The sequence below is a fragment of the Oncorhynchus kisutch genome, linkage group LG19 (assembly GCF_002021735.2).
Source record: "Oncorhynchus kisutch isolate 150728-3 linkage group LG19, Okis_V2, whole genome shotgun sequence".
In the NCBI taxonomy this organism is placed as follows: domain Eukaryota; kingdom Metazoa; phylum Chordata; class Actinopteri; order Salmoniformes; family Salmonidae; genus Oncorhynchus; species Oncorhynchus kisutch.
The window spans coordinates 28,739,975-28,754,125 of record NC_034192.2 but is presented as its reverse complement, the minus strand read 5'-3'; the positions used below and the strand labels follow the sequence as shown (position 1 = coordinate 28,754,125).

Below are 14,151 nucleotides of genomic sequence, written 5' to 3'. Positions count from 1 at the left end.
ACTCTATTTGCTCCAGTACGTGTGTACAGTCTCAACCATTGACACATCAATTAATGCCCAACTTGATAGTATAATGTCCAAACCTTCACATCTTGTTCATTAGGATTTTATTTTTTGGAGGCAAATCAATAAAATATGTACTTTTTACAGTATATGAGGAACATTTCTACAGTTTAATAATGTAAACAATCTCTGAAGAGAAATGTATTCAGTTTAAAATGAAGCCATAGTCTTCATTTTGAAACTATTTACATGAATTAAAATATAATTTATAACAGCAGATAATTTCAGTCTATAGATAAATGTAGCTACGAAACTAGATTTTAACAATTCAAAAGTACTGAAATGCATTTTGTCTCCACATTCTGAAGACATCTGAAATCACACAAAACAGGGAAAAAAACACCATTAAAAGACATCCAAACTAAGTGGCGTATAAATAAATAATAATAAAAGTAAAATAAACCAACAGATGTAAAAATATAAAATCTTACTAGCAGTATTTACCGTTTACCAAAACTACATTAAAAAAGGAAATCATTTTGTGAATTTTGATAGTTATTAGATGTAAATAGACAAAAAAAAATCTAAACAGGAAAAACAAACAATGTATGCCCTTTTATGTCCATTTTTCTTCCACCAAAGACCCGCTCACAGCTAGCTAGATTGTGACCGTTTGCAGCCCCCAAAGTGGCCATTGACATCACATTACCATTATGTTATCAGATGTTTTCTGTGTGTTGACAGAAAGCGCTCTGTCTGTTGGGATACAAAATAATCTTTGATACACATGGCCATTTTACATCCAGGGTACAGTGAACAATGGTGATTCAAGGACCAGTATTGCACTTTCTTTCTATAGGGCAAGTTTATTAACATGGTGAGTTTAAAGAGACATTTTCCAATGAAATAAAATCGGAAAATTTAAATATGTATTTGTGTGGACTATGTAGTTGGATAATGACAGTTAGAAAATCAATCTGACAAGGCTCTCCGAATTCGATTTAAAGCCAACATCAAATATAGTTTTGGTCAACTTGCCTCAAGTTAATTTCTTGCCATTTTCTGAAATGAAGAATTGCATTCTGTTCTGACGAGGGTTACCTTTGGAAGGGGCTCAATTTGGATCATCTCTCAACCTAACAAATCCTAGATTGACAGTAGTTGTTGAAATGTGCCGAAGTGCTCTGAAACACCGAGGAAAATGGTCAACATCAAAGTTTTCTATAAGAAAGTATATAATATCTTAATATCTACACAAACACACAAATATATATTCATATGTATATATATTTATATACCTTTTATAATATGGCTGTATTGAAAAAAGTTGTAATAATAATAATAATAAAACACATTGGATTTGAAAGGAGATAAAACGGTAATATTAAAAGCTATAGTGATAGCTTAAGTTTCCCCCTATTGTTTTTAAGGCTCTTCTCATGAGAATTTGTTTTGTTGTCATTCAACTCTACTGATGGAAGCACTCCACTGGCACCAAGTAGTCTGAAAATTCAACAGGGGCTAAAAAGCGCAGTGACTGTTTCCTTTCCCTCTCTCCAAAAATTTGTCATACGTGTTCACAAGTTGCCAATCATTATACAAGTGTCCACTGAATTTCAACAAGTTTAACAACCTGTCTACCAACATGTGTCCGTAATATGCCTAGCTCCTTTCATGGAAAGTTGTGAACAGATATTTCACTATTTGGGGCTTTATGTGCAATGGTATTATTGTTATACATGATTTTTTTAAATGTATGGCATGACTGACCACATTATTATTATTTGTCATTTTATATACATCTTTTTTTAACAGCGGTTCTACAACGTACAGTACAGGATCAGTTTTCAAGGATTTATTTTAACAACCAACCACTGAAATAACCACTTCCAATCTTTGAGAAAGGCTGTCTCATAGATATATGTATTGCATCTCAATTGCGTAAAAAAAAGAAAGAAAAAATCGTCAAAAATATTGAAATCATTTAAAAAGAAATTCTACTTTCTATAGCATATCTAAAGGGATACTTTATACAACAGTGTTTGACTTGTGTCAAGTCATTTTAAAATAAATTCCCTTCAGTTCAGTTACTCCCTGTATTGTTCAACCTTGCATCTTTAAACAGTTTATCCTTGCAATGGTGTCCCACCACCTTTATAACGCACATCTACAAATCGCTGTATAGACACAACGATACATTTCATGTTTACACTACGTATAGTGCTATATACACATTATATATCATATATATTTTTTAATGTAAACCAGCACATTCTCTCACTTTTTAGTAGTATACATACTAAGCACAAATAGTCATTCAGCTTTTCCTCTTTTGATTAGCAAGTTTTTTTTGTTCGATTTTTATCAGTATGTATAGCACTAAATATTTGTCCTTTTTTTTCCTTTAGTAAACCTACTAGGGTAAGCCACGAAGGCACATCCTGATAGGATACTCTAACACTGAATAAGGCGTCTTTGTACTTAGTGTGCGCTCTAATAAAGTCGAACGAGAATTCAGTGATGTAAACATTCAATTTCATGTGTGTTACAGAGAAGATTAGATAAATGGAGAAGATTAGATAAATGGGGAAGAGAGAGAGAGAGAGAGACAGGGATAATCTGTTTGAAAAAAAGGAAGGAGGTTTGCCAAGGCTGGGGCAGCACGAGGCCCCATGCCCACACACAGAAGAGCTAGGCTGTACAGTATTGAGGGGCTGGGGGACCTGGTCTTTGAAGAAAACAAGAAAGAGAGCGGGAGAGAAGAAAATTGGTTTTCAGTTTCCCAGCACACCAGAGGACCACGGGTCCTTCTGGGATCCCCAGCGATGGCAGCGCCAACTCGAACACGAGACAGACAGACAACACACCCAGGTACACATTGGATACACGGTCCAAAAACTGACACGCAAACTATTTTTGAGTTTTTAGCCACGAGGCGAGTTATGGGAGTTTTAGTAGGAAAAGCAAGCTGAACTCCTCCACCAATAAGAAAGGATAGCTTGGGAGAAGTAAATGAGTGTTTCAGAGGAGAAAGAGCAAGAGTAAAAAGGGGGAGAGAGCACCCGAGAAGGATTTAAATGAGGTGGAGACGCTTGTCTGATGTGGTACCATCCAGATCTCTGGGAAAATTCAACAGAGTTCAACAGACTTTTGATTTACCATCCCTCTCTCTGGTGTGAATGGTATGGTGAGCCTTGGACACTCTCTCCCTCAGCTATGCTGCTGGGTGCATCACAAAGAGACAGGCTGCAATGGAGCTCTATTTAAGGAGCACAACTCCAGAGACTTGGATTCGGGTAAGGGCTCTACATTCAGATCAGTGAAGTGTACATTCCATTACTATAGTATACGTTATATTCTAGAACCTGGAGTAAATGTCTGACTCTGCTCTGTCCTTGGCTGGGTTATGCTTACTGATTGAGATCAGACATGTTCAGATAGTACAAACAGCGCAGAGAATTGGCTGGGATAGACTGTGATTTTGCTCTGGAGAGTGAGTGAGTTTTCATATGGTAAATATGCCTCGAAGTTAACTTCATGACATAATAGCGTTAGTTGTCATAGCCCCATTTATGTGGAGTTGGTAGGATAGGAAGTGACTGCCATCCTAGATCAGCGTAACCAGGTTGTGAGAGTGGCTAGCTTAGCAGCAGTGGGTAGGTAACCTATCGAGTAAAGCAGCCAACAGCATAGCAGTGTTGAGTGGCAGAGTAGGGGAAAGAAGTCATGTGAGGAAACATGATTACCTCGTTAGAGTGCATAGATTAAATCAAGGAAGCACTAAAATGACAAAAAACACGATTTTTTTTTCTTTTCATTTTCGATTTGTAAACTCTAAGCTGTTCGAAAGATTTTTGTTTTTGTATTTTATGTCATAACACACACAGTTTGAACATCCACAATTTTGCTAATATTAAGCAGGTTTTGTTATATACCGTACGAACGTAATGGGGAATACAGCTTGCAGTTCCACCAGTAGTGACCAGGGGGGTACAAAACAACGACACACACACGCAGACACACACACCACAACGACCAACGGAGGGAGCAAGGTTTGCTACAGAGGTCTCGCCCGCCCACACGCCCATCGGCTCTCAACGGGACCACGACGAGTCACAACAAAGTCATGAACACAGACAGGAAGCAGCTTTTTGTGTTCAGATACATTATATGTTGTTTCGTTGCTTTTTTTTCTCCTCCATCCCTCCAACCCCCGCTAGCTTCCTCTGTAGTATCCTCAGCTGAAAGAGACAAGGCCCGTTTCTTATTCCAATGTTAAAAATGTAAACATGACGAGGTGCCTTGGTTGAGGTACTGAGCCGAGTCTGGGGTTGGTATGAGGGTTCTAAGGCGAGGCCCAGCCGAGTCACCGTCAGCGATGCAGGCTCTTCTGGGCCTCCTTCAGCAGGGTGTCAAAGTCCAGGGCGTCATACTTGCTCTTCACCGGCCCTGGTCCAGCTTCGTCTGGAGAGGGAAATACACAGTTTTGTTAGTTAGAACAGTGTCATCATAGCCGTCAACATTACATGGAGATACAACTTGTACAATATCTCAGCGTTGCCGCCATCCAACAGATCATACTCCTTTGGGGCGGCAGGTAGCCTACAGGTTAGAGCGCTGGGACAGTAACCAAAATATTGCTGGATCGAATCCCTGAGCTGACAAGGTAAAAATCTGTTGTTCTGCCTCTGAACAAGGCAGTTAACCCACTGTTCCCCGGTAAGATGTCATTGTAAATAAGAATGTGTTCTTAACTGACTTGCCTAGTTAAATAAAGGATACATACAATTAAAAAGGTGCTACACATTTCCTTTGCATTGCAATTCCAGAAAGATGTCCATAATATATCTGCCACTAATAGTGAAATGATAGTTTCACAGCATTACTGTTTATGTGAGAAAACAAGCATCGAATAGTGTAGGGAATCATTGTACCATCTAAATTGCTGTGAAATATACTAAATATATTTCACAGCGATTGAGATGGTACAATGATTCCCCACACTATTCACTACATGTTTTCTCACATAAACTGAAACTGAGCGAACATTGTAGAATTTTAGCAAACAGGAAATGAGCCATTTCCACAAGATAACACAGCCACAAAGACAGAACAGCTTTCCCAGTTTGACAACAGTTGCCACTGGGCGGGAGAAATCAATATGAAAATACCACAGCCAATCACAATACTGGTGGGTAATACTGTGAAACACTATCATTCCACTATTAGCGGCAGATATATCATGGACATTTTCTGAAATTACAAGGCAAAAATTTGAAGAAATCCAATGAGTAGCACCTTTAACGACTTTCTACATTCATGGTTTGACTGTACTTTGACTGTATCTCTGTTTACCCAGATCTATGTATCTCTTCCTGCTGAGCCTGTGCATGCCACCCCCTCCGTTCTGGAAAAGCGGCTCTCGTCTGTGCCTCTGGATCTGCTGCCCGCTGGGTGCCGGACGGAACTTGATGACTCCACAGCGTTCCCTATGCGCACACACACACAAACACATGCGCACGCAAACACACACATCAACACACACAAAAAGACAGAGAGTTTCGGGCACGTGGTCCCCACCTTCACTGCATTCCGTACTCTGGAAGGTCACAGACAGGCCAGACAGGCTGATAAAAAAAAGGACCTACTCGTGTTTGGTGATGACTTTGCAGTCCTCCGGGTCTCCAAAGGCCTCGAAGCGTTTGCGCAGCATCGTTTGTGTGACGCTGCTTGGCAGGTTGTGTATGTAGAACACTTGGCAGTTGTCCTAGGCAACGACACAATGGCAACCGTCAGAACAAGACACTTGCCGCAGTGGCAAATCATGCCGACTTCACACACACTGGAAAAACTCGTAATAGCAGAACTGGTGTTTACCTCGTCAATTTGAAGCACAGACTTGGAGATGTTGTTTCTCTGCTTGTCTCCGTGGCACGTCTCAGAGTTCTCACAGCTGAGGAGAGAGACACAAAGCAGAGACAGAATAAGACGGGAGCTAATGGAAGAACCTGAGTCACATGCCAATGAGAGAAGACAGTACACCTGGCTGTGACTGCTAATCAGACTAACAGTGGTTTATATTCTCACCTGAAGTCGGGCTTGCTGCTAGGCGAGTGGGGCTGGCAGCAGCTGGAGTGGAGAATGGGGGAGGGTGAACGGGAGGAGCGTTCCCCCTCTTCATCTGAGTTGTGGGGGGATAAAGCGCCCCCCTTTCTGTCAGCCCCGTTACCGTTACTCAGGTACTCTGGCACCTTGGAAAAGAGCCTGTCTTCACGCTGCTGTTCCAGCCTCTTGTCCCCTTGGACCCTGCGCTCAGCCCTGTCCCCCTCCGGAGAGGAGCGTCCGAACAGCGAGTGGGCCAGCATGGCGGCGGTTCTCTTCCGGCTCTCCCCCAGACTCAGCAGGCAGTAGTCGTGGTCTCCGAACGTCCTGTGGACTTTGGGTTCTGCATCGATGGCCTGGCCCATCTTGCGGAGCTGGGCGTAGAGTTCAGTCTGCTCGGGGAGCTTGCGGGAGTGGGCCCGGGTCAGCCACGAGCCCTTCGGTGTGGATTCTCCTTTCCCCTCTGGCTTGAACAGCTCGTCCTCCACTTGCTTGTGAGGGGGGGTGGTGGGAGGGGTGAGGCCTGAAAACACACGCCACTCTATTAAGTCACATGTACCTCACAGTGGTGTCATACAGCGCTGTCGGGTTAACATTAGAGAAACGTCAACCGTTCAGACAATTTCACTGGTCACGTTTTAAAACACTGCTCATGTTTAACTGGGTGTACTGTCTGTTACTCTGTTCACTTCTATCAGTCTTTCAATGGCTTTCCCAATTCAACAAATTGCTCTGAGGCTGTTATTTTCTAACACAGCACCGTGGTACGGCACAAGGCGAGCACACAATCGCATATTCATTTTGACCGAAGTGCGTATTTGACTTTCAGTTGTTATTAACATTACGGCTTTTGAGGAAGATATCAGCGGCAGACACTGTAAAGCATTGTTATATTTGTCTTCTCCGCTTCCCAAGTAGCTATGCAACCAAATTAGCCATGTCAAGATGACATTTACCCAGGAGACAGATCACGTCATTAGACTCCAGTCATGCTCTTCACAACACGATACAAATGCATTCCCCCTCTCCTCTGCTGCTTTGCTACCGAGCTGTGTTAGCAATAGTATATCTCAAAGAGATAAACCAGTCTACAACACAGTATATTTGCTAGACTTTACTTCCCTCTAGACAAGCTACTTCTGACAGACAAGGATATAGCTCCAAAATGTTGTCTCGTCAAGCCAAGGCGTAAAAGACGTCAAGGTGATCAACACCAACTCAAAGCCCCAACATTACCTGCTGTGCCACACAGGTCCACGCTGAGAGTCTGCTCAAAGGGCCTGTTGGCATACTGTGTGTCTCTGATCATGGGGAAAAGAGAGAGAGAGAGAGATTGCAGAGTCATCATCAGGGCCAGGGGAAGGGGGTGCATGGGTAGGGGTAGTGGGGCGACAAAAGGATGTACTGCTCGGTGCTCAGATTTTTTTTTTTTACATTTAAAAAATCTTTAAGGATTTCTTTTCTTTTGCTGGAGATTGTATTACATTATCATTGTGAACGTGAACTACATGAGAATAGCTTTCCTTTATAGCCGTCTATGATTGGTATTACAGTACAAGCTCCTTCTCCTATTGAGGTCTATTTTTGGATCTGTGTTACCATGAAAGGCTTGTGTGGAGTGCTTTAAAAACTATCTAGGGGGCCAGAGAACAGCAGTCATTTCACGCACGGAAGACTTCCAGAAGTGTACGTTAAAATAGCTTTGTGAGTCCAGTGGGGCTATGAACAAGCAGTATATGTATTGTAGTGTATAGGACTATAGTACGGAAAACAAACCCAGTAGATTTGGGAGTCAGCGGCAGACAGAGGCAGGCGCGTTTCTCTGCAATCAGAATGACAGAAAGAGCCATTGGTACCAATGATTACATACATGGTCAGAGAACACAACAGCAGAGTCAGCGGGTATAAAAACAACATTTTACCAGCCGTTTAACAGTGGCACGTGTGTTATTCATTCACATCAAATTGAAGAAAGATACTGCATGATGGAGCCATGTGGACTGAAAAATCAGGACAGGCTTTGCGAGCTTGGGGCTTCTGACATCGTCGCCATCTTGCCTTACCGTTTTGACAGCAGAGGTTATCGGGTTCGGCTGCATCTGCCGTGGTTTGGGAAGTACTGTTGTTATTGGCGGCAGAGTCTTTCTCCGGGTCGTCTCCCGGGGGGTGTTTGACCGCCTTGTCCTCCTCGTCAGGTCGCCGCTCCCCGGACGCAGGCTCCTCCCTCACCCGGCTTGCACGCACCTTCTTGGCGAAGCGGCTGGGGAAAGAGGCGAGCCTGCGGGAGCGGCGGACTGAGAAGGAGGCGTCCTCCAGGTCAGGGCTCAGAGGGACCTCTAGGCCGCGCTCTTTCATAAACTCTGGTTTGGTTGAGCTGGCAGTCGGGCTAGGGGTCTCAGTCTTTCTGTCATGCGCTGACTTGGTGATAGCATCTCTGTTATGGGTGTAGGGGGGGCTGTGGAGTCTGTAAGGCTTGCTCACGTCAAAGGAGTTGACCGCTTTGAGCAGTTCGCGCAGGAGAGAGTTGGCTTTGACCTCCCGTCTGCGGGTAAAGGCGAGGCGCGGCCGAGGGGCGCAGCTCTGGGCCTGGGGGGCAGCCTTGTGACAGTTCGGGTGGATCAGGGTCGTGGGGCACTCGGGCCTGGCCCTGCGTACCTGGCCTGGGCACTCACGCTCCTTGCGCTCCCAGCCAGCCTGCTTGCGCATGGGCAGGCAGTATGTGTGCATATACTTGATGAGCTCCACCACAGATTTGAGTTCTTTCTCCGAGGAGAACTGGGGCTTGGTGGGCTCAAGGGGAGTGGAGCGTTCACTCTCACTGCTCGAGGACTCCTCCTCCTCTTCTTCCTCCTCGGACTCACTGTCCTCATCGTCATCATCTTCCTCCTCGTCCTCCTCATCCTCTGTGTCGGCTGAAGGAGTGTCTTCAGCCTCCTGTGCAGAGGTCAGGTGCCGATGGAGCTCTGTGCACAGACGTCCTGCTGGTCGCACCGCTCGGGGCTTACGCTCCTGTGTGCTTTCACGCTACAGAAAGAAAGAGTTAGAGTTACTACCTATAAAATGACCTTGGTGAGCCTCTGTGCACTGTATGGCCCAAAATATTAAGGAATGTCTAGGCCATGAGAACATACAGTGCCGAGGGAACAATTTCAACGTATGAGTAACCAAAACCAGCACAGAGAGCCACAAAGATTCAAAGTTATAAAACATTCCTTCATAATCATACCAACGTTCCCAGTATCATGAGAGAGAGAGAGATTCTAGGATGCACTCTATCTTTATGTAACCACCAGCTCATTGCCAGAGCTGCCCTTTCTCCTGGTCGAGACTATATCCATCTGTCACTCCAAAGCCTCAGCACCACTCACTCTAATGCCACAGATGTCACATGCCTCGGCCACCACCACCGTAAAGGAAAAGCCAGGGCAGGATAGGGGTGATAAATGAGAAAATAGCCTCACGCCATTGATCTACGTGCATGCGCGTGGGTGGAGACGGATTTTTGGAGCAACGGATACCTTATGGTAACATGATCTCCACACCGGTCCCAATCACAAGAGGGAGATATAAAAATAAAACACTTTGCTAATTTCAATTTGTTAGTACTAGCTAGCTGACAGCCTGGCTAGCTAGCTTTAGCCTCGCTAAAAACATAGCAAGCTAGCTAGCATTTTTAGCTTTCCACATCTCCATGTGAAATAATCAGATTTATTATTTTTTTTAAATATGCCCTGGCAAACATTTGTATACTTTCCGGAGTAGCATAAATCATTATCCCAATTTGATATGCTTGTTTGTGTATTGATTCCGATATCAGCTAAAAATAGAAGGTCATCATGTTGTGGTCATGAAGAAGAAAAAGCACATGGTTAGCTGGTTGTCTATAGCAGGTTACACCATTTCACAATAGCCTGGAATCACTAGTTATTATTTATAAACAAAATATCCTTTTGAGTGGATTCTTGTTGTTTGGTTTACTGTTTAAACAGTCGCTGAGATTATATTTGGTTATCAATGCAAAATAGGCTACTTTGATGAATAGCCTATATAGCCTATAGATCCGATCAAGGAACCAAACAACAAACACTTCTGCGGAAATGATATGGAATGATATGATATGGCGCGTCTACATTTAAGTGATAATGCCAGAATCGCCAGTGTTTGGAGGATATGTTGGCACGGGTGTTGATAGGCCCGACACAAAATCTCGGGCTGGCAAACCATGCCAATATATCATCCAAACACCGGCTACGAGGGCATTATCACTTATATACAAACGGGTCACCAACATATTTAAATAATAATGTACATATTTTCATTTTTTTTTTTTTAAGTATTTTGATGAATTTATTCATACCATTTCATCCTTCCACAACATATAGTCCCGAAACAAATCTAGGGTTGCTACCCGACATATCCAGGGGTTTGTGCTGATTGTACGGACATTGTGACAGCCGGTTAAATGGCGTCCCTTGACAAGGCAACAACAAGATATATGTCAGGAGAAGTGCAGTACTATCGTAAGGAGAGGTATACTTGGAATACGGAGGAGGAAGGGAGGGAAAAGGAGAGGCAGAGGAGGTTTAAGAGAGAGAGGGAGGAAAAGAGTGAGCGCGAGTCAGTTAAAAATGGTGGGAAAAGGCCCGATGGTTTGTTAAAGAAGAATGGTAGAAAGTGTAAGCAGAGTGAGCTGAAGACAGGGGGAGAAATGGAAGTGAATGAGGGTGAGGTATCGGAGGTGATAGGTGTGGTGAAGTTCTCAAAGCCCAAGGCTTGCACCGAGGGTCAGGATGAAAAGGAGTCTGGAAAAAGTGGACCCTTGCCTTTTGGCTGATCCATTTGTGGGTTCAGGGTGGGTGAAAATAGAGTTGGGTGCTGTGGAATCGGTGAGGGTAAGCAGAAGTGGTCTTGTGATAATAGTTTGTGTTTCTGCTGGTCAGAGGGAGAAGGCGCTCCATGTTAAACGAATTTGGGCAAGAAATGTGAATTATTTTGCTCTCAAGAAAAGGGCACCATTGAAAGGAGTGATTACTGGGGTAGCAGTAAATGTAAAAGTTGACCAACTGAAGGGGAAGATTCCCAGGGTTTGTAATGCTCGTCGTTTGGTGCAATGCAGACAGGGTGGTGAAACGGAAGAATCCATGTCTGTTCTGTTGAGGTTTTGTCACACAAAGTGATGTTAGGATATATAAGCTATCTTGTATAAGCTTTTGTGCAGAATACATTACGTTGTTACAAGTGTCAAGCTTATGGGCATGTGGCAGCAATGTGTAGGAGGGAGGTTCCTAGGTGTGAGAAGTGTGCAGAAGGGCTTGAAACAAAGGAATGCATAGCATTGGGGAAAGTTGTGGTGTGTGTTAATTGTAGGGGTGCTCATGGGGCTGGGGATCAGAAATGTCCCGTGCGAGAGAGGCAGGTTTAAGGTTCCAGGGATAGAGTAGTGCAGAAGTTGTTATATGCTGAGACAGTGAAGAAAGTAGAGGAAGATGGGTCAAGGGGGAGGGATCCTGAGAGGAGTGGTGTGAGTAGTAGATCTGTACCAGTACAGATGCATAGGCCAACAAGTGATACATGTTTCAGTAAGATTGGATTTTTATTTGCATTTATAGCAACTGTACTGTTATCAACTGTACTGCAGGGATGGAACATGAGTCGCACAGAATTGAGGTTGTGGTGGCAGCTGCAGAGAGGCATTTGGGTGTGTGAGACTTGACATCAGAAGAGTTACAGGGTGTGTTAAGAGGTGGTGTCCCATCCCTTCAGGTTGATGGCCTGAGGTAGGACTAAATAGATTTAAATAGTGTAGTAGGGTGGTGTTCTTTTTTATTATTTGATTTATTTATGTATTCTTTTTTGTGTGAGTGTTGTGTTAGATGGTTTTGTTTAATGTATAAGGGAGTTGTACTCCAGTCTAGTAGGTGGCAGTAATGCAACATTTATTGGATGCCAATAGCCAATAAATCATTGAAGAAGAAGGGTTTGCTACCCAAGCCGGCTGGTCGTTCGTTCTATTGGGTCGGTTGCCAGAGATGCGACCCAATCGTTCAGTCTTTTTGTTCTATATCTATGGACTCGACCCAGTCATTAATTCTACATTTCTATTACCATACTGGCTTGCAACGTTCTTAAACCTTGCTTGCTAGCTAGCAACTACGGCTAATTTACAGTCACGTCAAACAGTGCAGACAGAATAACAACAGTAGCTGCATTTGCATTTGTTTAAGCTGTTTTCTAGTAACATTTATTTGGATACATCCTCCATAACAATGAACTAATGAGGCACGATTTCGCCTGGCATAGAAAATGAGCTCTTGTTTGGACAATGTTGTTCAGAGGAGCTAGCCAACAACACAGCTAACACAATAACTTCAAACAGAAGCTGGAAAGACAGCAAACTAGCTGCACTTAGTTTCGTTTAACCTTTTTTCAATTGACATTTCTTTGTATATATATATATATATATATATATATATCCATAAAAATGATGCTAGCTGATTCATGATTTCGACTAGTTGAGAAACGCTGCCTGCCTCTCTCTCATCCCGACTCCCTACACATTCATTACTATGGGATTTGACAGTTTGAGATGGAATTTGAATATTGAAACAATGTTGCAAACGTCGGAGAGACAGACAGTAAGGTTTATTCTCCGTAGAGCTTGTTGTATGTTTTAGTCTCTGAAAACACTATAATCTAAGCATTACCTTGGTGATTAGGTCCCCTATTCAACCCATATCCTGGATCCGGTGTCAGAGCAGTGAATGAACTAGAAAAGGACTAAGGATCAGAGCTATAGAAAACCTTTCCTGTCGTGGAGCCTATGTATCCGCTCTCCCTCTCTTTAAGTCTCTTGTGTTGCCTTCCCTGCTCTATTCTGAGCTGCTAGACAGCTCTATTCTAGAACACCACACACAGAGATCCAACTCACTCACCTTAACCAAAGGCCTGACAGGTTTCAGATGCAGGCTCCTGCTGCAATGGCGATGCCCGCTGTTGCTGCTGCCCTCTTTGTGTGATTCCAGGCCCGTGGGCACGTTAGGGGGGGACAGCAGGAGCTTTTTCAGCTGTAGGGGGACATGGGTTGGGACAACTGTAATGTACATGTCTGCCAATAAATCAATCAATCAGCAGAACATACAGTAGCATCAACGTGTATTATCACTCTTGACATGACTCATCCACTCGCAAATCTATTTCCCCCTCTTTATTCTCCTTTCATCCTGCGTTTGAACAATATAGCACTCAAACCGAAGCTGGCAGGAGGAAGCTGTGTGAATATGAGATCAAACGGAAATGCGATTCTATAGCTCTCCTGCGCACTTTGCAATGGGGTGGTAAGGCTGTCGCATTGCATTTCAAATGGGTATTTTACTTCCTCACATTTCCTTCACTACACTTTGAGGCAGCAGCATTGCATGTGAAATCATCAGATGATAGAAATCTGCTTACAACAACAATCCCCCTAAGCTCACTGGTTTTGGCACAGCCTGAGGATAGCACCGGAGCGCGCCTACTGTAGATGTGAGCGAATGATGCGGCTGGTTATGTTTGGCTGATAGCTAATGTCACGTTTAGAGGCTTGTTGAAACAGATGATGAAATAGATGAGTAGAGTGCTAATTGAGTTGCCCATCCCTGTCAGCATGAGCCAACTTGGCATGGGCTTCAATGGTGCCTCTCAGTGTTTCATTGAGGAAGTGAAGGGGCGCTGAAGGTTTCCATCTCTGTGTACAAAATTCTGTTAGCACGCCAGGCCCATCCATGCCATGAAAGACTACCCTACTCTGGCCCACTTCCTGGTCTGTCTTGCTCAATGCAGCCCTTGTTCTCTGCCTGCTTACAACCTCATACACGCACACACACTGTCTTGCACACTCAGGCACACACGCAATGTTAGAGAACGTTTTAGAGGCCCTTATCTTGGCGGTGTAGAGAAAAGTGTGATTTTTTTTGTTGCCAATTTCCTGCAATTCTACACATTTCTCCATGGAGCCGAGAGACATTTTTTGCAGTTTTAAAGCTAATTTCCTGTGATGCTACACATTTT

At 43.7% G+C, this 14,151-nt stretch overlaps 1 protein-coding gene across 1 annotated transcript in view; it reads right to left on the bottom strand.

The window, feature by feature from the left end:
* Positions 1-90: 90 nt before the first annotated feature.
* The window catches only part of LOC109864568 (peroxisome proliferator-activated receptor gamma coactivator 1-beta), a 58,457-nt gene continuing 44,396 nt past the window's right edge, over positions 91-14,151 (bottom strand). Inside the window, exons 4-12 of the mRNA XM_020452417.2 lie at positions 13,038-13,169; positions 8,169-9,129; positions 7,882-7,927; positions 7,342-7,406; positions 6,091-6,628; positions 5,881-5,956; positions 5,652-5,770; positions 5,359-5,492; positions 91-4,467 (exon numbers count right to left, since the gene is read on the bottom strand). Of these exons, the coding sequence (XP_020308006.1) occupies positions 4,376-4,467; positions 5,359-5,492; positions 5,652-5,770; positions 5,881-5,956; positions 6,091-6,628; positions 7,342-7,406; positions 7,882-7,927; positions 8,169-9,129; positions 13,038-13,169 (2,163 nt within the window). The 3' untranslated portion in view covers positions 91-4,375. The remainder of the gene's footprint in view (positions 4,468-5,358; positions 5,493-5,651; positions 5,771-5,880; positions 5,957-6,090; positions 6,629-7,341; positions 7,407-7,881; positions 7,928-8,168; positions 9,130-13,037; positions 13,170-14,151) is intronic.